Genomic DNA, 27,775 nt, shown 5'->3' with positions numbered 1-27,775 from the left:
ACCTCTATTATAATTTATTGTAATATGTTTGTTTCAGTTATAAGCTATATTTATTAGAAATATTATATGCAATTGATATATATTTAGATATATATATGAGGAACAATCACTTGAATGACAATAAAGCTTTTTTTTTGTCATATTCCTCTGTCTGCCATTTAGACAAAAAGATCATCTATCAGTAAAACTGTGAAGATAAGATAATTTAGAGGGAATCAGAACAGGTATTCTGAGGCAACAAGACTACAGAAATAGAAACAGTTCTATCTGCAAGATAGAAACTATGCAAGATTTAACTGATATCAACTGATAACGTCAATTTCCTTTCCTGTTAATGCTTAGAAATTTCGATCTGCATCTAGTCAGTCTAATCACCCACCAAGCATGCTACCTTTCCCTTACTGCAGAGAAACCCTAACACAACATTGTCTGGCTCATAATCTTGTATTTTTAATAAAAATATTTTGCAGTCTATTTTTACTATTACATTCCTCTCATGTTCTTTTCTCCTCTTTAGGAAAGTTACTGTTTTGGCTGCCTAGATCTAGTACCCTTCCCAGTTGAATGTGTTTTCAGTATTAGCATGCTTTAGCCTCGCCACCTCTATCTGCTGACAGCTGCACAGTTCTATCCATTCTCCAGCTCAGCTCTCTGAGGTTCCTTGAGGCTACACCACTTCAGTCAGATCCATACCCCAGGCTTTAAATGTATTATTCACATTCCTGTCACTTTCCTCAGACCTCTCCTTTGTTCTGCACTGTTTGTCCAGCCAATTGCTCACTCACATTTTGACAATACACAGTTGCCATTTGCTTCTGTCATTTTGTCGAGGCTAGCATTTCAATTTTAACACTCAATCGTTTCAGCAAAACAGCCTAACTTGTTTAGAAAATTTGACTTCAGATGACTTTGAGATGTAGTATGAGACTCAGAAGATGCAACACGTATCTCACAAAACATGAAGATTATAATTTAGCAGTGAAATATAATCAGAGATAGTAAGTTATGAAATAAATAAAAGAAGTACCATGGCAACACCACTTTTTTTGTTCTTGTTGTTTGTTTGTTTTAGTTTTGGTTATAAGGCATTTTTCTTCCAAAACAATTTTTTATATTAGAACATTCTTCTTATTTTTCTTTTCAGGAAAATACAGATTAACTGAACCCATCTTGACAGCCAAGACAACATTTAAACACCCTGATATTTTTCCAATGATTCTAAATCTAGAACTTCAGAAAGTATTATCTTTTTCAAAGCTATATTAATCTTGGAAAATGCATGATTCATTGTAAATAACCAGTAAAATTCATAATGTTTCACCAGAGTCAATATTTCAATTTGTCTCTCTCAGGCCTTTCTATTAAGATGCCACTTGGTTGCTACACCTAATTGTTGAACAGTTACTATTCAGTTACTACAAAATAAATATTTCAATAAAAGCAGTTACCTACAATACAAAAAAATCCCAGGACTTAGAAGCATGACTTGATCTTCTTTCAGGATTTCCCTTCTAATATTATTGGGGATTGTTGAGGTTTTTTTGGCAGGGGGTGGAAGAGAGGAAGTAGGAAGTAAGCACATTTTTCAGAGTAGTTATAATCTGCATTATTTCCAATGGATTATTCTTTTTGTGCAATGCTTTAGAAAAGCAGACTTTAAATAGGTTTCGAGTGTCTCAGAGTATAGAAGTGAAAAGCTGGTAGGACCTTTCTGACATTTGTGATGCTAAATTGAAAATCTCCTAAACCTCGTAGTATTGCAGATATAAAGAATAAAGACATCAGTTTCAACTTGATGGTTGAAATTTAATTAACTCACTGATATTCTTTCCACTACTTTTACTTGATTCCCACCTTAAAAGTAGGAATCTCACATGCATTTCACTGAGTAATCAAGTTTGGTTGGTAATGACTGTTCTTTTGGCGATCTGAAATACATTAATTCTTTTGTAGAAAATGAATAATTAGAAGACATTTAATGTAACTAATTATTTATCAGGATTTCATTAAGTAGAATAAATAATTATTTAATTCATCACATGCACAGCTAGCAAGTGCAATTATCTGATCAATACACTTTTATAAATGATAGTGACATTAGAGACATTGGCACTTTTTGCTGATATTCCTTGAGATGCTCTCAAAACCATCTGCCTTTATAAAAGGCAACAAGATAACTGGTGTATTTAACTTAATACAAGTAATGATAGCCTATCTTTTATAGCAGGTATAAATCTTCCTGAAATGTATGATTTTTCTATTTTTTTCTCTAAAATATAATAAAACTTTTAATGAAATATTGCTTCATTATTTCTTGAAAGTCTTGACTTTTAATTTTTCATTCTAAAGCCAGATAATATTTCATATGCTTGAATATGTGCAAAAATCTATTCTTTTTAATTTGTTAAAAAGTTCTGTCCTTGTTATATATTTGTCATATAATGAAATTTAGAAAATGGAGACTAAGAAATGATACTTTAAGCATTTATACAGTTTATTAATTTTACCTGATACCTTTAAAAAACAAACTTTGTGATTTTAAGTTTATGTAATAAAACTTTTTCATGCAAAATCTCATTAAATTCAGTGAATAATTTCAAATTCAAAAAAGTCACACATCTAAAAGTTCTACTTCTATCTGCTCCACAGATGGTAAAGTTGTGTTCTGATGCTTCTTATGACTGAAAAGCTCTGTCATTAGCTCTCCTTTTATATCACAGTGAAGAATTCACAATAGATTTTTGTCTTAAGGTGGCTAAAATTGAACATGCCACTTAAAATATAGAAAAAATGATTCTATGGTAAGGAAATCACAATACCTACATATGCAATTACCTCAGTGATAACTTATCCATCCCAAGTGAAAAAGGAGAAAGATAAAACTATTCCTAAAATACACCTTTTCAACATCTAAAATACACCTTTTCAACATATGTTCTTAAAACTTAAAAAGCCAAAAATCCAAAACTACTAACTCAGAGATAAGAGGAAGAAAAAGAAAATTTGGATAAATAACAGCTAAGAATGTGATTTGTGTTACCAACCATTACTATTTACAGCACACATATACATCATATAGCTGATGTAGTCCTCCTTTGGATCCTTGTGGATGAAAATCTGTACAAAAGCCACAGTGTGCATTCACAGCTCAGAAGGCCAACCATAAAAAAGCACAAAAGGCCTCTAACAAACCCTAAAAGCTGATTCAAAATAGGAATGGACTGTAGGTCAAGGAAGGGTATTGTCTCCCTCTACTCTTCCCTCTTGAAGCTCCACCTACATTACTGCATCCAAGTCTGGGTGGTTCAAGACAAGGAAGACTTTTTAGAATGAAAACAGGCTGAAACAGTCAGAGCTGCTCAGACTGGAGAAGAGGAGGCTCTGGGGACACATCATTGTGACCTTCCAGTACCTTAAAGAGGCTTATTAAAAGGAGGGCAAGGGATTTTTTTTTATACAGGAAAATAGTAACAGGACAAGGGACAATGGGTTTAAACTGAAATGGGCAGGTTTACATTAGATGCTGGGAAGAAATTCTCCACTGCAAGAGTAGTGAAGAACAGGAAGAGGTTATTCAGACAGGTTGTGGTATGCCCCATCCCTGGGAGTGTTCTGTTCAAAATTTGATAGGGAGTTGAGCAAGTTGGTCTAATGAGAGGTGTCCCTGCCCGTGGCAGTGGGGTTTTGAACAAGATGATCTTTAAGATCCCTTCCAATGCAAACCGTGCTGCATTAGAGCAATATTAAATTAATAAGTTTATGATGCTGTGTTCAGTTCACTTAGTTACTTTAGAATAAGTGGAGACAAAAGGATCAAGAACAAGGTAAGTGTAACTAGTGATGCTAAACTCTCAGTGTTCAGTTCATAGCTATGGCTTTATACAATTACCACAGCAGTGGATAAAGGTAATCCTCTTTGCACTTTGAAGAATACTTAGAATTCTTTTATTACAGCAAAAGTCCACAGGAATTAAATAAGTATTCAATCTCATAACGTGGAGAACTTCAAAGGAGAGATGCACTCTCTCTTTAGTAGAGTATGTGGGTGGCCATGGGTGGCAAATTAGATATGAGTTTTCAGAAAAGTGCAATTCAACAAAGGTAACAAGTCATGGAGGATGAAGGCAGTTGTCATTCTATACAGCTCATGTGATATAGAATCACCCAAACATGCCATTCTACTGCATGTACCTTGATATTAGTGAAGTTGTTGATATATAGCTTGAGAAGATAATTTGTGTTGAAGGACTGTAAATTTGAAGTAAAAATAAAAGTATTATTAGAAAGATATAGGTGGGCAGACAAGAGGATTACTCACTGATAATTTCATATATATACCTGAAGAAAGAAAACGACTGGTGGGATTAACTATTTCTTGTGCTATTGAATGCTACTGCAGTTCTGCAATGGCAGAGCTAAATTTATCTCAAAGCGTACTAGAATATGAAACAAATCTGTTTCACAAGAATGTTGATATATTAATGCCTTTATTAATCTTTAGAATTTAATTGCATCTTATTTTATGGAATGAAAACAAGGAGGAAAAGATATGGTAATGTGATTAGTTAATGCTGGTGGGCAGCTGAACCCAACACAGCTGCTCAAGCAGTGGGATGAGAGAGAACCGGAAGAAAAAAAGTAAGAAAAACTAATGGGTTTGGAAAATGACAGTTTAATGGGAAAAGAAAAGTTGTGCATGCATGTGGAGTTGCGTTATGTATATGTTTTATTATCCCTGTATTATGTATTGGTTTATTCCTTTGTACCCCCGTGTGCAACTTGGTTTATCCCCAGTTTTCCCGCCTTGTCCTCCCTTCCCGCCTTCCCAGTATCTATCCATCACCCTGAAAGAGGCATTTTACCCCCCCCGGGTGCCTTGTCTATCACTCGGTGCCCCTTCCCATCCATCCAGAAGCTTCTACTCAGGGCACCGGGTGATTGGGCGAGGACCTGGGGCTCCCCCCATATCCTTCCCCCATTGGACCCCACCATATTCCCCCATCCCGGAGCCACCCCCTATCCCTATCCCCATTGGTCGTTGGATACCCCTCCCTTACAGTTTATAAGCCAGTGCAAGCACCTTGTGCTTGTTCCTGTTGGCTGGCACCGTTCTAAGATATTTAGCCCCGTTGGGCTACAATAAACTCGGACTTAGCCCCCAGCAGGATCCGCTCTTCATTTACCACCGCGAGGCTTGCTAGCGCTGCCCGGAACCCACAAAGGCACTCTCCAAACCCCAGCTGGGAGCGGCGGAGGGTGCCTCCATCGCCCGCCCTCGCCCCACAAGAGCTAGCTGGGGCTGAGAGAAAAGGGATTTGGGGCGGGAGCGCGGCACATGCAAGCAAAGAAAAACAAGGAATTTATTCACTGCTTCACAACAGCAATCAGTTGCTCAGCCATCTCTAGGAAAGCAGAGCTCCATCATGCCCAACTGTGACTTGGGAAGACAAACATCCCTCACATCCTTCTTCCCTCATTTTTATATGCTGAGAATGATGTCATATGGTATGGGATATCCCTGTGATTATTTGGGCTCAGCAGTCCAGCTATGGCCTCTCCCAACTCCTTGTGCATCCCCAGCCTACTTGCCAGCAGGGTACTGTGAGAAACGGAAAAGTCCTTGCTGTGCAAACACTACTTAGCAAGAAACATTGGTATAATATCAACATTTATTTTGTCACAAATCCAAAACACTGCCTTATTTGAGTTGCTATGAGGAACATTGACTCCATATCAGCAAAAACTAATGGAAATTTTGAAAAGAGTTTTGGATGACAAGGAAGTTAATTTCATGAAGAGGAAGCTAAATGAACTTGCTTGAAAAAAAGAAACTTGAATTTGACCAAAAAGTTCAACTAAAGTTTAACTAAATCCCAGTTAGCTAAGCTGAATAATTCTCTTGGAATTATGTGCAATGTGTACTATGCTCTATTTCTCTGCTGGTTTATGTACAGACTCCCCATCCAGCTGTCAAAGCATGCTTTTTATTCTCTGAAAGTCCAGCTGACAAAGTTGGCACAGTCTGAGTACAAGCTTAAGGAAGAAAGCTGCTGAATCCTCTCAGGGAGGACTTGCAGATTGGTTTTGGGCTGGATTCATGCCTAGTAGAAAGAGTAACCAGATATTCAGTTTCCTGTCTAACCACAGTTATATATGCAAAATAGACTGGAGAGAATAACCATGCCAAGTTATGAAGACAGACTTGAACTTCATACAGGTCTTCTGCACAATGGATTATTCATTGTGTGACAGTGCTCATCAGTGATAAATTTGTCATTCAAAGTTGGTCTGCAAGGATATCCTTTTTTCTACAAGGGTAAGTGTCTTTTCCCAGCTCTTTTATCAATATCAGTTCATAAACAGTAAAGAAAAACATCTGGCAAGGCTGCATTAACCTATAGGTGTATAATAAATGGTACTAAAGGAAGGCATAGAAATGATACAGTGATGACGTATTCCCATGAAGTACAGCATGGTTTAACAGCCACATTCAGATAAATAAGAACATATTTCTTATTCAATTAAAAAAATAAGGAAGACAAAAGAAAATTATGCACAGGTTAAATAAGTACATTTACATGGAAACTAGTTTAAAAAACATTTCATAAACTTGATGAGAAAAATTCATCAGTGAACTTTCTATTGAAATGTTTCCCTGAGAAAATACATACAGATCTTTTCCATAAATCTATAATTTTGTTTGTTAAAACAAATAAATTTCCATAAACAATTTTGATTATTTACATGAACAGTCATATATATATTAATAATAAGCATCTACAGAGATATTATATGTATATTTTAAGTGGTATTATTATGAGTGTGGTTTTATCATAGTACTGACATGTAAATTGAATTTCTAGGTATCATAAGAAATCTGTAAAGATAAAACTGAAACTACACATGTAACCAAGAAAGTTTATATTGAACTTGTTTAATAAAAATGTCAGTAAGATGCAGTAGATAGTGACAAAGACAAGGGGCAATGGTTTCACACTGAAAGAGGGCAGATTTAGTTTAAATATTAGGGAGAAAGTCTTTACTGTAAGGGTGGTGAGGCACTGGAGGAGGTTTTCCAGAGAAGTTGTGAATATCTCATCCCTGGAAGTGTTCAAGGCCAGGTTGGGTTAAAAAATTTAGTCCAGTGGAAGGTATCTCTGCAGGAGTGCTGGAATTAGAGGATCTTTAAGGTCTCTTCCAATCCAAACCATTCTAAGATTCTGTGTAGATACTAGGTTTATAAAAATATCTGCACCAAAGAAAAAGTCACAGGGTGCATAGATGAACAGTTGTCTCAAGTGTACAGGCCATGTGTAAGAAAAGACATAAAGAAGAGTAATTGACATAAGATTCTAGAATTAGAGGAAATGAAAATATATTGCTGAAGAATCAGTTAACCTTGGGAAAGGGATCCCAACTTAACCATTTAGATCACCATTAAATTTGATCGTAACTAGGATCATGGGTAAAGCTACATTTGGTACATAATGCTGTAGTTAACTTCACTAAGTTGTACAGGTGTTCCTTTCTTAAGAAAAAGTTATGCAAAATTGATCACTGTTGACCTTTATGTTATTGCTAATTACATCAGCATTGCTTTATTGTTTTTAAAGTGAACTGTGAATCAGGTCTCGGAACTTTCTGGTTCTGTTTGGACTGAGTACTTGATTTGAGAACTGCCTACAGAGGTAGCGTGGGCAGCCTAGACTACAAGGTGTCTGGAGTATTAACACTATTAATTAATTTAATTTTTTATTTTCAGTTGCTGAAGTCATAACATATCCAGATAGGGTGCCATTTGTCACAATCAGTGAGCTTCAATTTGGGCAGCAGTTTCACTATTTCAGTCCTGAGTTATCCTCCAAAAAGGACTGCCAACTATATTGAACATAATAAAATTGTATGATAGCTTTTGTGAGGTTTCATTTTTTTGAACTTTTTAATTGTGCCTTATTACAGCTAATTTTCACTGTTTGTACAGACTGCAATTCTGGCCTTATCATCCTGCTACACATATCATTCTTTGTGTTATTTTTTTATGATTCACATTTAGTTATAATACATATGCATTTTCCACTTGTTCTTTTTAGGTCCAGACAGTGAATTAAAGCATAACATTGCACTTTATTAAAATAGAGGAACTGTTTTAAGAATCTTAAAGGTATGATGAGAAGAATATGGAGGAAAATTATGCCAATTTTCTTTTAAATTAAAAATTCATTTGTAAAAATGAAAAAAATGGCATCAGGATAATGCTAAGGAGATCTCTGTCCACTTTTACTGCAGTGTCTTTAGTCACAGAGTAAATCAGATCAGCTGGTATTCATCTCATCTCATCTCATACATCTTCTGCTGGTTAAAACTTTGCTTTCTGAATGCAAGGTCTCCCAGTTTAAACTCTGATACAAAATACTGGTACCTCTAGGAAGATGTTAATCTCATCTGTATTAATGTTTTCTATACAACCACAAAATAGGGAAATTAAACCGTGATATATCCAATTATTTCCTATTTTGTTTGCAACAAGGATTGCCCTTCAACCAAACAAACAAAACAAAACCGATTGAACTCCCTGGATCATATTAACAGTGAAAATGAAAACAACACAAAGAAAGCATGTTATATAATTGTTCCTAATATAAATCAGGCATCATGACACTATTGTAATACAAATAGAACAATACTTTCACGTGTTTCATCCAATATTCTATATGAATAAAATGGAAACATTTATCAATTTAAATAACATACAACAGAAATGAGGAGTAGCACAGGAGTAATGCAGAAATATTTTTTGAAACCTAAGATGTAGGTTGGTTGTCATGGAAACAGCTGGGTTAGAAATCTTTTTGTTGCTACAATTTTATTCAGCTGCTGATGCTTATTCTTTATGTTATTCTAATAAATTAATCTTCCTTAAGTCATCAATGATTTTAATTTTTTCAGAATAAAGCATTAGGTTAAGAACTTGTCATAAGTAAAGAAAAGACTAATGGCATATTCATGTACACTGAAACACACAAAAATGAAAATTTTCAGTTTACTCCTACTCTCACCTAGCTGAAAGACAAAAAGGAAAGGTGAGTAAAAGAGTGAGTGATTCCCTCCATAAAGGCTATCATGACTCTACACAATATTTTGCCTCAGGTGAACTAAAGGAAGAAGTAAACCTTCATAAACAATCTCACCAAATTTGAAAGACTTAAAATATTTATCCTATATGAATAAAACAGGTAAACTGAAAAATTAAACTAAAAAACTCATCTACAAAATAATTTAAAAACAAAATAAGTTTAAAATTAAATAACTAAAATAAACAAGTAGCAGGTTAATCAGAAAAGGAATACAAGTAGTCAGTGACTAAAAAGAAATATTCTTGCTAACTAACCTGTCTGCAAGAAACAGAAATTTAGTTAGTCTTTAAACATACCTGCAACAAATACAAGTTTCTAAATATTTGTTTTCATAGAGAAATAAAAAGAACAGAATGTAAAGGATAACAATTCACACATCTTCATCGAATCACCCGGAGGAAGTAATATAAAACAAATTTGAAAGCAACCCCAAAGAATTAATAGTGTTTCGATGAGCAATATAAATAGCCAAAATGAAAATAAAACCATGAGGGACTGATAAAAACAATCTGAAGACTGAGATACAAAAAAGAAAAAGAATGTACAAACAAACTTCACGGCAATAAAACATAAAGGGAATGGATCCATGGGTTTGAAATTGTACATTATTTCTTGGAAAAAGATCTGATCTAAGAGCCTCTATGGATACATTCTTCCCTGCTAAACATACTGCTTCACTGATAAGTAAAACATTTTCTGGACACATTAATCTAACAAAGTTGGAACACAACACAGGTCCTTTAGGACTTTCTCATCAGTTATCTGCACTTCACTTTTCTGGTTGTTTTTTGTGGAGAATGACATTAATTTTATATTGATCCAACACCATATTAGTTCCAATCAAGTATCAAATTGTAGCTGCATATATATCATCACTTAAATTGCCTTGGCCATTGCCTTTATCACTGAAGATGGTATTAGTTGCACTTTTATTGCACTGAATTCAGAATACATATTAATCAATACTGATCAGTCCTTATGTTTCTAATGATAAAATCACATGGGGACAGCAAGTGATGGTAAGAAATAGTGCCTACCATTTTCCTCAGTATTTTTGGTACTGACTGGAGGTTTACTCTACTCCAAGGAAAGAGGCTGGAGTTTCTTCCAATAAAATTTATGAAAAAAACAGATGATATTATTTAACAACACAAGATGCCTTGCTGTGTTGGAACACAAGTTTCAGACTCCTTGGAATACCTTGCTTTTCCAGTGTCACCTTCCAGACAGAACTGCTACAGTTCCAGCACTTGGCTCTACCACAGTACTGAGTGGAAGGTTTATTTAGGGCCCTTCCATCCTGTTTATGGGACTTACTGTTAAAGTTCTTTCCCCCTATTTCAAGAATTCCATAAAAATTTTCTTATGTTGCTTGTATCAATGAATAACCTGAATTTAAATATTTCAGAACTTTCTTCCTACAAACTTCATCCTTTGTTGCAAGAGAGACTAGAGGATGTTAAAATAATGAAGGTCCTTATTTTTACTTTTCTTTTTCTTAAATCTGCTAATTCACAGCATTGATGCTTGTGAGTGTGTGGTGGATTCACCCTGTATGGCTTCCAGACCTCTACCCAGCTAGCTGCTTTTTTACTCCCTCTTGTTAGCAGGATGGGGAGAGAAAATTAGATGAAATATCTCACTGGTTGAGATAAAGACAGGGAAATCACTTGCTAGATATCCCAGACTAAGAAGCAAGATGTATTCCATTTGCCATCTGTGTAGCAGTTGTCTTCTGTTAAGTGGGTAGTTTTCCTTATCTCTTCCACAACCAATCCTCTTTCTGGGGACACATCTGCTGATAATGGGCCTTTGAATGTCACTGCATGACTGATAAGAACTTAACATCCCGTTGTGAGCTGCTCCACCCAGAGGGAGGAGCCAAGCATTTCTACCTAGATATAATCTTGAGTTTCTGGAACACCAGTACAGCTTTTCCTGCACTGGATTTCCCAGAGCAACAGCTGCTCTTCCACTGCAGGAAGACTACATCCTTTTTTTACAGGATGTCTGTTCCAACAGAACCACACCTGACACTGCAGGAGGACTGCAGCTATAATTCCCAGCTGGACTGCTATCAACACCCGGTCCAACAGGGTGTCAGGTTGTTTTCTGACTCTATCAGTGTTGTTTTGGTTCACTGAATTGTTTTTTTTTTTTATTTTTTATTTTTCTTCCCTAATAAAGAACTGTTATTCCTGCTCCCATTTTTTTTTTTTTTTGCCTGAGAGCTCCCCTTAATTTCAAATTTATAACAATTCAGAGGGAAGGAGTTTACATTTTTCCATTTCAAGAGAGGCTCCTGCCTTCCTTAGCAGACACCTGTCTTTCCAAACCTAGACACTAGAAAGAATTAAGGGAAAAATAAACTCAAGCTGGAGAAAATGCATGCAATTTATTGCCAATTAAACCTACAGTAGCATAATGAGGAACAAAGCAAAATATAGAAGATATTACACTTGACCTGACCTGCCTAAAGTTCAGAAATAATGCCTGTAAAATCTCCTGTAAAAGGTCATTAATATATAGCAGTAACAGGTCACCCGAGCTATATTTTTATGCAATTACTTTCCCGAAAAACAGTTTCAGAAGATGTGTTTTACTAAGAGAGAAAAGGACTTAGGAAATTATTTCATGCAATATCTAAAGATATTGTCTGATTCTATTTGATCTATCTGTATAGATATATACTTCCTCTAATCTTGAGGTGCAAAAATAAAGATCATGCTCTGTCACAAAATTCCACAAATGTACACCCTGAAGAGTCCATTACTGAAAGTAACCAATACCTTTTGATGCACAGGCTTCCTATGTTGTTTTAATAAAATTAGAATATGGCACAAGAAAATGAGAAAAACAAAACCAAAAGAAAAAAAAAAAAACACACCAATCAATCAACAACAACAACAAACAACCCTCCCCACCAAAAAACCTCCAAAAACCTCAACATCAACCCAAATTGCTTACAAGGAAACTATTTTGTCTACTTATCAGTTACCTACTTTTAAAATTTGACTCTAGTTATTTCAGGTTTCCAGCAAAGCTGAGATACATTTATGTGAATTAATGATCTGTGTGATTAAATGACCTTATTTCATCCTATTTAGTGACAATATCTTATCAACAGCAGGATGGACTACTGGAATAATTTCTAAGAAAGGTCTCAGCTGTATTACAGAGAATTTTAATGGATTATTTTTAAAGCTTCTGAAAGGGGATTTGTCATATAAAAATAACAGTTTGAGTATTCAAATTGTCCACATATTAAGAAACTGAACTACTTGAAAGTAAGTAATAAAGCATAAGATATATTTTCATAAATTGAGCTCATACAATTAAATGTATATATTTTAGATTTGTTAAATATATAAAGTTCTGATTTATTGACAAGGAAAAACAACTATGCTTCTTGAGGATGAATGAACTCTATATATAAGTTTGAAAACTTAAACAAAAAATTTTTGTCATTTTAATAGACTATGTAGGCTACAGAAGCATTTGAGGTAGATTGAGGTAACTCTCTAGAAGAAAAAACTGTCTTGGAAAGTTAATACAGAAATAAGTATGTTCAATTGATTATTGCCTTAATACAGCACAGGTCAATTTGAACATTCTGTGTGCTTTTCCCACTTTAAGCTCTTTAAATAAAATAAAATTGGAGGACCACAAGTCTCAATCAAAAGCAGTTTTATCAGATTATTAATCTTCTCTGACAATTTAATCTCCCTCCAATGGCAATATGATAGTTGTTCTGTGTTTCTTAAACACTCTACTTTATAAAGACACAGGATCTGAAAAATCTTATTTATTATCAGAAGCAACCTAAGTATTACCATAACACTCTTGTTGAGTTAATGAACCTTGTTTATTAATCAGGCTAATCAGCTTGCTTTCTTCAGATACAACCAAATATCTACAGCACACAGTACTGTGAAGAATTCAGAATTTTTCATATTCATGCTCTCACTGGGCCAGGTATGCATTTTCCAGATGCAACACTGCATACCATGTGAGACCATGTGAGATGAGCTTTTGGGAAAATATATATCTTTATAATAAAAAGTGCTAGTCTTAGATCCACTTTGCATAAACATTCTAAAAGATAAAAGATTAAAAAAATCTCAATTTCTTTTCAAAACATAGAGTTTTATTCTATATTTACTATTATAGAGCATCTCTTCATTATTAAGTCACGTCAAGATCATAAAACTACCTTCACCCATTGCTAATGCAAAGCCCAACATCTTTAGCTTCTCATTAATGTTTATGAAAGAAAAACTAAAAAGAAATTAATCCTTTCCTTCTAAATTGTACTTTAAGAGGACTTATACTTTTTTATATTCAAATAAGTAACAATACTATTATGCCATAATTTGAAGAAAAAATATATTCAATGAATTTTAATGTATACAACTCCTAACTGTGATTACCCTTTTAATGTATATAGCTCCTAACTGTGGTTACCCCTGAACGTTTAGTAAGAGGTACAAAACAGTGCTGCTCCCTTTTGACATGGCAGAAACGTTGACATATTTCTTGCCCAACTAAATCATCTTAAAATGTATCTAATAGAATGGTTACTACTACTCATACAATAATAATCTAAATAAAATTAGAAACAGAACCTCCACTGAAGATAGAGGAAAGATTTTTATGTTCATTGTTTGTAACATATTTGATATTGAAAAGTCAAATTTGAGAAGACATCATTATACATCTAAAATAAGGTGCAGATACTGTTTTAGACAACAGAGGCAAAGCAGAAAAGTGCCAAGAAAACAGCTATGCACCTAATGAATAAAAATGTTATTGGTCAAGTCAGACTGATACAGATACAAGTTTTTTCAAGAACTTAATCATTAGGGAGTATACAAATTCTATGTGTTCCCTTGTCTATTGCTATTGAATACATGTGATTTACTAAATATTTTTATTTATTTGCTCACTAGTATTTAGTTGCTAAAAAGCTAACAACTACAGTTCATCTGAGAAGCAAAACTTACTTTTTTCCAGAAATACAGTAGGGCACTGGCTGTCAACAAATGTATGGGAGATAAATTTTCATTTTTCACTTAAAAATTAGCTCAAGTCAGCTGTGTTATATTTTGAAGTGATACTCTTGTTAGAACTGAGCTATCAGTAAAATTATTCAGCAACTTGTGATTTCAAACAATTTACAGACATTATTTAACCATAGCAATGTATTTGAAAGATGATTACATTTGTTTATCTGCACCTTCACCAAGAGAATATGAACAAGGATATTAATTATTTTAGCCAAGGACACAAATAGAATGTGTATCACAATTAGATTAAAATTCTCCTCTTTTTAGCTCATTGTTATATATTCACATAAGCAATTTTTCCCTTCTCTAATTCAGTTTGCTATCATATTAATAATGTAGCTGCAAATGACAGAAAGTCTTAAATATTTTCAGAAAAAAATGATAATTTCTACAGATGTCCCCTGGTTCACTATGAGTTTTTTTTTATCATTTGACTGATGATGATCAAGAACCACTGCTATACACAGCATTTCTTTAGAGTCATTAGAATGAAACTCATAATCTTAGTTCATATGTCCATTACATAAACTTCATTGTTCCAGATGACACACACACACTGGGAATTATTACAAAAATTAATTGGGTAAGAAACCTTTATGAAGTTTTTCTTTAAAGAAAGAGGCACAGATGATTACTAATACAATGCCACAACAATTTTGTTTTCCTGCCACTGACAAGCATTCTGCTGTATGAATTACATCTCCTTTTAGGTCTGTGGAAAGAAAAAGTTGCATGCTTCTGTGTAAAATCCACTGTAGATCAAAGTTTTGGTGAGCACCAACAAGAGTCAAACACATGATAGCAAAGTGGTGCATTGAATGTGATAATCTCCATCTCAAAAGAACAAAGGAAATAATGTTTGTGTTAATGTTTTACTAAAGCCTTTATTCAGTGAAACACCTGGCAGGCTTACATTTCTCTCAGTGAAACAATAAACTTGAAAGCATCACCTTATCTTTGATGATACAACTCAGTATTGTCTTCAGTATCCAACTCAACAGATACCAACCTTAAGGCTTTTAAGGACCTTATGTTATTAAATACATTGAAGTTCCCTTAAAATAAGTTGTTCAGTTTGAGAAGGCTCATTTGGAGACCTGTATTTCAGTACTCTGACGTTCCCAGGCTTTACTAATCACTATCCATTTATCTTAAAAACACCACAGTACTATACATACTTTTTACTCCATAACTGTATAAAATTTGATTTCTTGACCTTATTTTCCATAGTAACAATGAGCTCATAAATGCATACATAAAAACAAAAAACATTTTAGAATTTATCTGTAATTTATCACCCATATTTATGAATGAACTTACAAGTTGCAAAATCAATACCCCAGGCTCCTTTGGTAAAAGCAATTTCTAAGGTTAGGAATTTCTAACCCAACCTTTTCTACTTTATCTTAGTAAACACAAAGTAACATGTAAAATCTCAAATTAAACTATATATATATATATATATAAAATTAGCAAAGCAAAATCTTCAGTATCATATATCTTTCTCTCTAATTTTGATTGGTCTTTTTGTGTTATTCTTAGTTATTCTTAGTTCATTTGCTACCTGGCCTGATGCATCTTGGATGTCCCTTTTATCCTCTAGCATATCTTCCAGCTTTACACAATACCTTGGATACTTCAGGACATTTAAGATATGACAAAGATCAGGTAACCAGATTGAGGTCAAACAAACTTTAGAGCAATGTTCAGGTCCTTTGGAAATTAGTAATTTGGCCAGTGGAATAGGATTTGAAAGATTGGGATTTTTATGTTTGCTAAAATTAAACATTTTACTGCCTAAACCCTATATTGTTTGACAGAATGTGTTGCTTAAGGTGTCTATACATATATTCAATAAATAATTTAATAATTCAATTTATACATATATACACTAAATAATTTAAAATCTTCAGTTCTGTCATATTTCTTTCTCAATATGTTCCAGTACTGCAAGTACTTTTTTAGCTACGTAATCTATCATTTATAAGATTTTCTTATGACAAATTAGACAAAAACATTCTTTTTATTAGTCTAAATAACTAGCTCTGTACATTTCAAAATGCAAGCAGAATGCCTGCATTATACAAGGATTTATATCACTTGAGTAGCAAGTATTGTGTCATATTGTGCCAATGTAGGAATTATATAAATAGTATAAATGCTTACCAAAGGGGCAATTGCATTTGAAGCCACTCATGTCCTCTTCACAGGTTCCTCCATTCCAACAAGGTCTGTCTTGGCACTCATTGATGTGAACAGAACATGTTTCTCCTGAAAATTTGAATTAAGAATAAAGAAGGACAAATATGCTGACAAGTTCAAATCATAGAGATATATTTGCAATGATAAAAGTCTATGGGATTGTCACAGTCTGTGTGGTGACCCCTCTGGCCACAGTACACCATGTACACAGGACTATTGATAGGCTCACTGTGTGTCATGAATTCTTCTGCTTCTTGGTTACAGGGCAGTCCATTTTGACAGACAAAGCTGGAAGCATTACAATCAGGAAAACAGAAAGCCTTCCTACTGAGGTATACATAATCCTGACACATTTTTTTCCCCAGTATAAAAATCGAAAGCATTCAAGCAAATTTTGTCCATTTTTGTCAATAATTTTCTTTCATTTTGCTTTCTGACACCTTTGAAACAGAATTGTGAAGTATCATTGACTATGCAAATCAAGGCAACACTAATTTACAGACGTTCATGTGTAATAGAACAGTTCAGCCTATGTTCTACAGCAAGTTGTCAGTATTGTAATATTGGACAAAGGAGTAAAATCAAATCATTAAAGAACATTTAATGAGGCAAAATGCAGATGAGGATAAAATAATTAAGAGCAAATCTAGAAAGTATAGTGAAATGTAGATTTGTAATCTACAAAAGTGATTGCTTTGATATGTAACAGGAAAAGCTATTTCAAATCTACTGGGTTTATGTGGTCAGATTTTGGTAGAAGGAGGAGCACAGAAGTGGCGTCTGTGGAAAAGTGCCAGAATCTTCTTCCATGTCCAAGAAAGCCAATACCAGCCAACTACAAGATGGACATGCTGCTGGCTAAAGCTGGCTGGACCAATCAGAGATGGTGGTAACACCTCCATGATAAGACATTTAAGAAGGAACAAAAGTTCTCGTGTAGGTGAAATTGCAGCCAGAGAAGAGCTGAGAGAGAATATTTGAGTGGAACAGCTCTGCAGACACCAAGGTCAGCGCAGGAGGGGCAGGAGGTGCTCTGGGCACCAGAGCTGAGATTCCCCTGAAGCCCATAGTGCAGCCCGTGGTGAGGCAGCTGTGTCCCTGCAGCCCTTGGAGGAGATCCATGCCAGAGCAGGTGGTGCCTGAAAGGAAGCTGTGGATCTGTGGGACATCCATGCTGGAACAGGCTCCTGGCAGGGACCAGCAGATCCATGGACAGAGAAGGAGCAGGGTTCTTGGTATGATTTGTCATCATGTGGTGTACCACACTGGAGCAGCCTGTCCTTGAAGGACTGCATGCCATGGAAGAATGACCCATGCTGAAATAGTTAGTGAAAAACTATTTCCTATGTGATGGACTCATGTTGGAAAAATGAAAGGAGAACTATTCCTGTTGGAAGGATCCCATGATGGCGCATGGAAAGGACTCCTCTTCCTGAGCAGTGGGAGAAGCCACAAATGATGAACTGACCATAATCCCCACTCCCTGTCTCCCTGTGCTTTTGGCAGGGAGCAGGTAGAGCTGGGAAGGAGGGATGGGTGAGGGAAAGTGTTTTTAAAGGTCTTATTTTACTTCTCATTATCCTGATTTTTATTAGCAATAAATTCAATTAATTTCTCTAATTTTAGTCTGTTTTGTGTGTGATGGTATTTAATGAGTGATCTCTCCTTGTCTCAACCCATGAACCCTTTGTTATATCATCCCTCCCCCATCCAGTTGCAGAGAGGAGTGATAGAGAGGATTTGGTGAGTGCCTGGTGTCCAGCCAGGGTCAGCCCACTAAATCCAGCCATAGGAATATGGGTGTAAATCATGTTCAGCAGTTATAACAAGTCAGCAGTATGGAAAGCATGCTGGGCTTTCTGTGTATCTTCCAGCAGAAGAAAAAAAAGAAACCCAATTCTGATATTCTTCTGAATTATTTCCATGGTGAAAATAATTTGGTCTCTTCTTTGCAGCACACCTACAGGCCCTCTCATAGAATCATATGAACCAGGATTCTTGGCTCTCAAAACCTGTATCTACTACATACAAAAGGTCTTCTTTGGAAAAATGAAGAACAAAGATTCTCTTCCACACATAAACTTGTGACAGAAGGGCTCCTATTGGGTTTTTTTTCTACTTCTAAACATGCCGTGCATTTTCCATAAGATTTAAAGATACATGAATGAAAAGGGGAAGAAAAAGCATAGTCCAAGGAGAGTTCAGGTAACTCATTAAACTAAAAATCTTTCTGCTAAGAGCAGCTGCTGAGTGCTGTCTAACATATGCCATGGCACCAGTGAGCCTTACAGCAAGGACTGGCCAACATATAAATTAATTTCTAAGTTAATTTTTTAAAGAATTTTCTTTGAAGTGCTGATAAGGTAATAGCACTATATGCAACCTTGCTGATCTACTTCTGGTATTTTCCATTCCTTTTTCTTTCCAGTTCAGATCCCTGATTATGGTGGATTATTATTTATCTCTTTTGAGGGAGATAAATAAAAATGCACTGGCATCTGTTCTCTTTCTCTGGATAAGCAGGTGGAGAGAAGCGCAAATAGCACAGGGTTTCCTGCAAAAGTAAATTACCTGGCCACAAGCCATGGGCAAGCTGAGGCATGAACTAGAAAAAACTCCTTGAAACAGATTCTTCCACCTCCCTCAAAACTGTCACAGGTTAAAGCAAATGTAGTTTCAAGGGAAATAATAGAATGAGATCATTGTCATATACTGATGATATCTAAGATAACAAGCAAGGGGGAATTTATGAATTAATTTTCTCAGAGTATAAAGGCAATATGTGGGCAGTATTTAAAAATATTTCAGAGAGAATCAAAGAATCTATGAAGCTACTGTGCGACCATATTTTCTGAGTATTTGAGACATGAAAAAAGCTGGACAGATACAGAGAAGCCTCTTTTGTTTTCAGCATGCGGCTCCTCTCAACAACATATTTGAAATGTATAATGAGAACCTTCTTTGAAAGTCAGATAAAAATTGTTAATTGGCTACAAATTACTTTCAGCATCAAAGTATGTTAATATAAATTTTTTTTTGGTTTATGCTTTTAAGGTTAAAATTAATACAACACATTCCAAACATAATTACTAGTAAAACATAATATTTAATTAGCTATTTAATAAATCATAACTTTAGGTCTGAGTTCCTATACATTTGAAAGGCATCATATCACCAATTCTGAAGTACAAAGAGAATGTTAAAAATTACCATGATCCAACTATACTTCTATTACCTCTCTAGAATATTTTATGCTGTATAAAATTGCAGTCTTCTCAAATAGATAATTACAGGAAAGTCTATCACTTGCAAATTGTATTGCCTGATCTTTAACAGCAACATTTTCTACTGGCACATTGATGACACACAAGACATTATTCTGCGGGAGCACAAAGGTGTTGATAAGAATATAAGGAGCTGAGAAGGTGTATACTAAAATATTAGTAAAGTTATTTCATAATTCCCCAGTGTTACTGATATCACTCTCTTTAAAATAGTCATGCTATTTTAGCAAATGGAGGGACACTGAAGTTCTCAGGTAAATATAACAGCAGATGAAAGATGACAAAAAAAATTAAGTTTCATGAGTCTAATGGACGAAGTCTCATTAAATATTTCGTATCTTCAGAAGTGCAACTCTGTAAGATCACTAGATTGAAAGTTTGAACCTTTCAAAATTTGGATGTCTTTTTTCTGCTTAACTTAAAGACATTAACTTTGCACTTTATCTGAACTTATCAAAACATTGTTAGACTTTGTAGAATATCCAAAAAAAGGTTTTTTTGATCTTAAATTCATTTTCAAATTGTTCTCAAATATAATATTCAGAGATTAGAATAAATATCTGAAATTCAGTAAGAAATTAGAAAAAAACTGAAATAACTTGAGAGCTTATTTTCTTAAAGTAATACACATTATATTTAAAGTATCTCTTATTTAGTGCCACCACCATTATAGCATTTCTGTCTGAATCAAAAAGAACATATGAAAAGATCAAAATACAAAGTTTCTTTAAAATACTGTTTATACAAACTTTTGTTTTATAGGCAAAATGAAACATCAACTTTGACAATGTGAAGGTACACAGAAAGAACACAATGAAGAAAAGGATGTGTACAAGTATTTTTTGAAGTAAAACTCCTTACTTGAGATATTCAAGACATAGAATTAATCTTTCTATTCTGAGATCAGATGAAAAGCAAATGATTTAAAATTCTGCTTATTGTAATCTTAATGAAGTACTATTAAAAAAAAGAAAAAAAAGCAAACCACAGGGGGTTTATAAAGTCTAAGAAGTAGCCAAAATATTAACAGTGTATTTGAGGATTGTTTTCACATCAGTCTTATTGTCCACCATTTTATAAAATGCATATAATTGCAAAGCATTCCAGTCATGTACCTGATAATGAATTGTGAAATTTTGTTGCTTGCTAAGCAACATAAACTATTCTGTTAGATAAGAGATGCATTAAGCTGAATAATGCTTCTGCTGACTTCGCAGAAAATGCAGTTATGAAAAAGAAAGACAGATGGTCCAGGTGAGGCTTTAGTGAACTTGACAGACATTTATATTTCTCAACTTTGTTGTTCTACACACTTGCTCATTTTTAAATTTACTTTGAGGTCTTTTCTGTGTAAGATATTGTAGTAGTTAAAAATCCAAAACAAATGTAATTTTTATTTACCTCGTACAGAGTAATCCTTTCTGTGAATGCCTATTACAGACTGAAAGTTTATATGATGTGGCCAACCACTCCATCTTTGTAGCTTCCATGAAAGAGTTTTAACTCAGAGAAAGTCTGTGACTCTTCAAACGTACACTACCCTGAGCCCAACTCATCTATGTCCATGGGATTACATTGTACCTTTGACAGTCTCCCTGGCACAATGTACCAGAAATAATCCATCTTCCCTAGCAGAAAAAGCCAGCCAGAGTCCCTGAAAAGGTTGCACTACCCAGCCCAGCCTTGATGTGTGGTGGAAGTGTGGGAGCAGACGTGAGCTGTGCTTCTGGGATGGCCTAGTGCTATCAATATAGGAACTGTATGAATGGAAATGGAAGCAGGTGTTTCAAATGCAAAATAGGTGTGGGAAAGAAAATGAACCTGATTGCCTTCTTTTGTCAGCAAAATGAATGATTTCATGTTTTCCAGATGACCCTGCTTCAGGCAATTCCTATAAAGCAGCTATCAGAGCCCTGAGAGAATTAACATACCCAAATTGTCTCAAATTGTCTGCAGCAGATCCACCAAGGTGCTTCCTACAGACCCTGCCCATTGTCAACGAGTTCAGCTGTTGATACCCTGATCTGCCCTGAACTCTTCTGTAGATGTTTTAATTTCTAATCCTGCCTCCCTCCCTCTCTCAAGAGTGATCTTGTAAGGGTTTTTTTTTTTTTTTTTGTGTTTTTTTTTTTTTTTTTGGTTTGGTTTGGGTTTTTTTTTGGATGGATTTCTTGCATGCACATCACAGATTTGTCTCTGGTTCTGTCTCCCTCTCTTTCTAACTTGCTTCCCTAGCTGGATCCTGGATCTGATCCATTGCTTGTGCTGTCTGGGGCTTGTCAGGGACCCTGTTACCAGGCACTGGTTGTGACTTCCCTGTGTAGATGCTGCAGAACTGTGCCTTTCTTAGTGATGGAAACATTGCACTGAGGTTTGTGATTCTAGTTTGTGATTCCTCTCATGGAGTAGCCTTGATCTTGCTGCACCCTGTAAACAGGTTCAATCTTCATAATGTGGTAAGGTGTCCATCAGCTGTTCTAGACTTGATTTGTATAAGGGAATAAGTCTTCTTAAACTTACTTGTGTCAAAAAGGATTAGCTTTCACATAACTTCAAGTTCTTTCCTTCAAGATTTGTTTTACTTGACGGAGTGGAAGATATACTATCCACACCTATTAAGGGGGAAACTATTTAAAAACATCCAATGAATATAAAACCAATTAATAATGTACTAAAAATACAAACACTAAATATTTCCTCAGACTGCAGATATCAGTAGACTTCTCCAGTGTATTTGTGGAATAAAAAAGTAAAAACAAAGCACAGAAATTTAAAGTAATGGAATAATTTCAAAAAGTCCACATGCTATTTTTCTCTTCTTGGGCAAAAAAGAAGAATGATGAAGAGCAAGACATGTAGAATATATGAATGTCAAACTCAAAAAGTCACTGTGAGGCCTACAAGAGTGATGAGTTTTAATACTGTTATTAATTACATACAGGTGAAGCAAGTATTTTGCTGTGTGCTGTACAGTATATATTCACAATGAAGAGATTTCCCAAATCTTAACTCTACAGCCAATATTATATAGATACAAACCCTCAAGAGAAACCAATGAGACAATACTGCCTTCTGCTTAAAGTTCTCAGTAACTGCCTTCACATTTTTGTGGGCATCTAAACAGAAAAGAGTTTTAATGAAGGACATGATTAGATAAATATGGGATCTTTTCCAAACAATTCCAAGAAGGGCTTCCTTTAAACCAGAAGTAAATAGAGTGGTATTTATTTAGACATATCATCATCATGAAAGCTTGAATTATTTGATGCTGAATATTGATGTATCAAGATATAATTAACACAAAAATATGGGAGAAAGGACAGACTAGGAATTAATCTGAATGTGAACTGGGAATTACTCTGAAGCATTATGCTACATTAGAAGGACTGAACCAGAAGATAGCAATATAGAGGGTCACCACATGACCAAAAGATAGAAAAGTTATTTATTTAATTTTTAAAATTATACTGCAAACTTCCAAGTTTGGCATGTGTGAAGCTGTTATAAGCAGTGGAGGGTACTTTGATATTTCATCTGAAAGTGAATTTACTATTTAATAAGAAAAATGGAGTACATCTGGATTTGTTAAAAAGCTAAATTACAGAGAAACAACATAACAAGCACACAAAAATGAGATAAGAATAGAGTTTTTAGTTGTACACAGAGATACAAATCACTGATTCATAACATGCAGTTATGACTGAACTTAAAATCTGTTTTGTACAGGAAAATATCCCAGGATCATAAACCCTCAAAGGTTATGAAAATGTAATTGCCAGGGTAGTGATAACATTTTTATAAGTTTAAACAGCCTTTTATTAATTGTTTGTGATTTATATTCTGAAAAACCAGAAACTATATTCAGTACATGTGGTAATGACTTACACCTAATGGGTAATATTATGACATTTCTTTTTTCTGTAAATTTACTTAAATGGCAATGCCATTATATAATATCCCAATGCATAATAAAAGATTATTTTAACATGTTTTTCAGCAATATATATCGTTTATATAAGCAAGTAACAGTCCCAGAATGGTTGAGATTGGAAGTGACATCTGAAGGTCATTTTGTCCAATTCCCCTGTTCAAGCCAGAACACTCTGAGACAGTTTCATGGAACCAGGTACAGCTGGCTTTTTAATATCTCCAAGGATGGAGACTCCATAGCCCCTCTGTTCAATCTGTGGCAGCGCTCAGTCACCCTGACAGTAATTCCTGATGTTCAGACAGCAGCATCTCCCTTTGTGCCCATTGCCTCTGGTTCTGTCAGTGAGCACTACTGAAAAGAGCCTGGCTCCATCTTCTGTACACCTTCCCTTCAGGTATTTATATACATTGATAAGATCCCTCTCTGAGCCTTTCTTCTTCATGCTGAACAGTTTCAGCTTCCTCCGCCTTTCCTTGTAGAAGTTAAAAAGGACTGGATCCTCTATTGACTCCTGGAATACACCACTGGTTACTCCTGGAAAGGTTGACTACATGACAAATGTCTTCCTCCAGGCTTGGCCACTCCTCCAGTTTTCAGTTCACCTCACTCTCTACACATCCAGCCTATACTTCATCAGCTTTTTCATGAGGATCTTGTGGAAGATTACGCAGAAAGCTTTGCTAATGTCAAGGCAGACAATACACCCTGCTCACCCCCCATCTAAAAACAGTAATTTCACTTTGGAATTCATCAAGTTGGTCAAGTATGATTAACCCGTGCTGAAACCATGCTGATTACTTCAGATAATTTTCTTGTTATTCATGATTTCCAGGATTAACTGCTCTGTTACCTTAATAAGGATCAAGGCAACAGTGAGCCACTTCAAGTTTTCCAAAACTTCATTTTTGCCCTTCTTGAAAAGTGACAATTGCTTTCCTCCAATCTTTGGGTGCTTCTGCTAATCAATATGATCTATTAAAGTTAAATGACAGTGACTTTGCAATGACACCTGCCAGCTCTCGCAGAATTACATACCCAAAGAAAGGCAACAAAGTTGGTGAGGAATCTGGAGCACAAGTCCTATGAGGAGCAGCTGAAGGAGGTGGGGTTGTTGAGATGGAGAAAAGAAGAATGAGGGGTAACCAACCATATTACCCTCTTCAGTAACTTGAAAGGAGGTTGTAGCAAGGTGGGCATCAGTCTCTTTTAGTAAGTTACAAGTGGAAGGATGGCTTCAAGTTATGCCAGGGGAGGTTTGGAAGAGGAAAAAAGGAAATTAGGAAAAAGGTATTCACTAAAAGAGTAGTCATGCATTAGAAGAGGTTACCCAAGGAAGTGGTGAAATTGCCATCCCTGGAATGGTTCATAAGGTATGTGAATGGGGCACATGGGGATATGGTTGAGCAGTGAACATGGTGGTGCTATCTTAACATTTGGAGAGAGTGATCTTAGAGGGTTTTTTCAGCTTTAATGACTGTAAAATTCTATTATGCCATGATTTGTAGGTGCATCCCAACAGGACCAATAGGCATACATATATCCAGCTTGCCTAAGAATTTCCTGACATGTCTCATCCATCAAGACTTTGTCTTACTTGCTTCAGACTCTTTCTCTGGTCTCCAGGATGGTGAATTTTTGAAGGAAAATCTTTCCAGTACAGACTGAGATAAAGGCAGTATTTATGACCTCAAACTTTTCTATGTCCAGTATCATTAAGAATGGGACTACTTTTTCATTTCTCTTTCCTCTGTCATCAACCTTTTTTGATGTCTTTCACATTTCTTGTCATATTCAACTTGACCTTTGACTTTCCTAAACTAATTGCTGCATGCTCAGATAGATAGTGCCTATTTCCTGCAGGCTTACCTGTCCTTGCTTCCACCCTCTGTCAGTATACTTTTTTTTTTTATTGAATTTGGCCAGGAGTTCCTTGATCATCCATGCAGGCCTCCAAGTATGTTTTTGTCCACTCTTTGAGACAAATAGCTCTTGAGCTTAGAAACTGTGATAGATTTTCTTATCCCTTCCCTCGAGGGTTTTATCCCATGGGACTCTTTCAAGCAGATCTTATACTCCACAGTATTATCCATTTAGAAGATATCAGAGTGATTGAAGCTCCCCATGAAGTCCAGCAAAGTACAAAATAAGGCTTGAAGTTTAGGCAGCAAGATGTTAGATTTTACATAAGTGAGCCAAGTACTGTGTTCTTCACTTCTATTCAGACCTATAGTTCTGCGATCATAATGGACTTAAAGCCGCTTCAGGGACAATTCTCTGTTTTATTGCACATTTATTAATAAATGAGCATGAATAGGAAGTAACATCTTTTATTAGATGTGCAAGCAAATGACCAAGAGATTATATAATCAATTAAAACTGAGGACAACAAATCTGCAAGCGTCTATCACATACATAAATGTGTAAATGAATATATGTAAATGAAATATGTAAATTAATATAAACATATTTGAAATGAAAAATGTTAGTGCTTAAATGTTAAAAGTATATGTAGCTAGCCAGAATATAATATAATGAAAATATAATGAATATTATGAATATACTAAACTTTTTCATATAATGAAAATTTTTCGTATCATGAAAAAACAGCATTGAAATTATCATTACTTAGTATTTCACTGGTTTAACTGGGACTTAAAAATCTAGTACTACACACACTTTCTGGACTGGAGCAAAAGCCCTTAGCAGCTTGCTAGAAGAAGATGTAAGTTAATGTCTAGTTAGTAGAAATGACACCATGCATAATATGCTATTTATTTTTGCCTTTGTTAGTGATACCACAGATTGTCAATAGAGAAGCATTTGGAGCATTAATTTCCTGTTCTTGATGATACAGACTAAAGGCTGGAAATGCAAAATTTTGGTATTACTGTATTCAAAATTATTTTCTGTCTCCCACATGTAGCCTGACAATTGCTATTATTCACGCAAAACAGAAATTAGTACAAAAAGAAATCATAGCATCAGGTTGTGTAGGATTTATCTAATGCAATGCAGGAATCTACAGCCTATTTCTTCCTAGAAAAGATGTCTAGGACAGACAGATGCCCTATCTCCCTCCAGTGTATAGAAGGGTAGCCTGCACAACACACTCAAATATAGCTGATTACATTCTCTACATGCTAAGAGATCTCATTCCTCCTCAAGCTCACATTTTCCTGTTCTGTACCAAAACATTTGTTCTTATCAGCCTGTGTATGACTGAAGCCATAACATGTAAGACTGCATAACTGAAATTAAAATAACGCAATTAAAATTGTATTTTGGAACTTCATTGATTTTTTTCCCAACAGAATCAAAGCTAATACTCAGAATTGTGCATTTAGTGGAAGGAAGGTCAGCTGGGGAACTGTTAGAAGGGACACCATAAGAATTTCAATGTTAATTAAGTTAGAATGTCAGTGAAACATACAAATGAATGCATATTTATACATAATTGTAATTAAACAGTCACATAAATATTGCTTAAAGAGAGTGGGACAAATACATCTATAATATAAGACACTTCAAAAGAACAAAACTTACCTGTGAACCCAGCAGTACAATGACAAGAAAAGTGGCCACTTAAATCCATACAAGTAGCTCCATTTTTGCAAGGTGAACTTGAGCATTCATTAACTTCAACTTCACAGAAGGGTCCTTCATACCCAGGCATGCAGTAACAGCTGTAATTATGCAAGTGGTCCTGGCAGAATCCATGTTGAGAGCACTGGTTTCCAATGCAGTTGTCTATATCAAGTTCACAAAATGTGCCGGTGTAACCAAGGGGACATATGCACCTGTTATTGAAATGAGAGGAAAGGAGAGGAGGGGGGAAGGAATCCAATTAAATCACTAGCCTGGAATATATAGGTCAATTATCACTAATAATGTTAACAATACTCTGCCTTTAAATTACTCACAAATTAATTACAATTTTTTTCAATCATTTCTTTACCTTTAATTACTCACTAAGTAACTTCATTTCTCATGCACTGCTAGCAATAATTAAATTAATATCTTAGCTATTTACATAGGACCAACTAGGAGCTATATTAATATTAAGCTTCAAATGAAAATATTGAAAGAGAAAACTCTTATAAATATGAGTATTATGCATTTTAATAATTTTTTTTTTTAATGGCTAGCTGCTACAGTATC

General features: G+C 35.1%; 1 protein-coding gene across 1 annotated transcript in view; it reads right to left on the bottom strand.

The window, feature by feature from the left end:
- The window catches only part of LOC110468097 (protein eyes shut homolog), a 597,595-nt gene extending 570,305 nt beyond the window's left edge, over positions 1-27,290 (bottom strand). The window contains exons 1-2 of the mRNA XM_077782364.1: positions 27,161-27,290; positions 16,367-16,471 (exon numbers count right to left, since the gene is read on the bottom strand). Coding sequence (XP_077638490.1) covers positions 16,367-16,471; positions 27,161-27,290 — 235 coding nt within the window. The remainder of the gene's footprint in view (positions 1-16,366; positions 16,472-27,160) is intronic.
- Positions 27,291-27,775: the final 485 nt, after the last annotated feature.

Source organism: Lonchura striata, chromosome 3 (assembly GCF_046129695.1).
Source record: "Lonchura striata isolate bLonStr1 chromosome 3, bLonStr1.mat, whole genome shotgun sequence".
NCBI classification, from domain to species: Eukaryota; Metazoa; Chordata; class Aves; order Passeriformes; family Estrildidae; genus Lonchura; species Lonchura striata.
The sequence above is the reverse complement of the archived record's forward strand: the minus strand, read 5'-3'. Positions and strand labels throughout refer to the sequence as shown.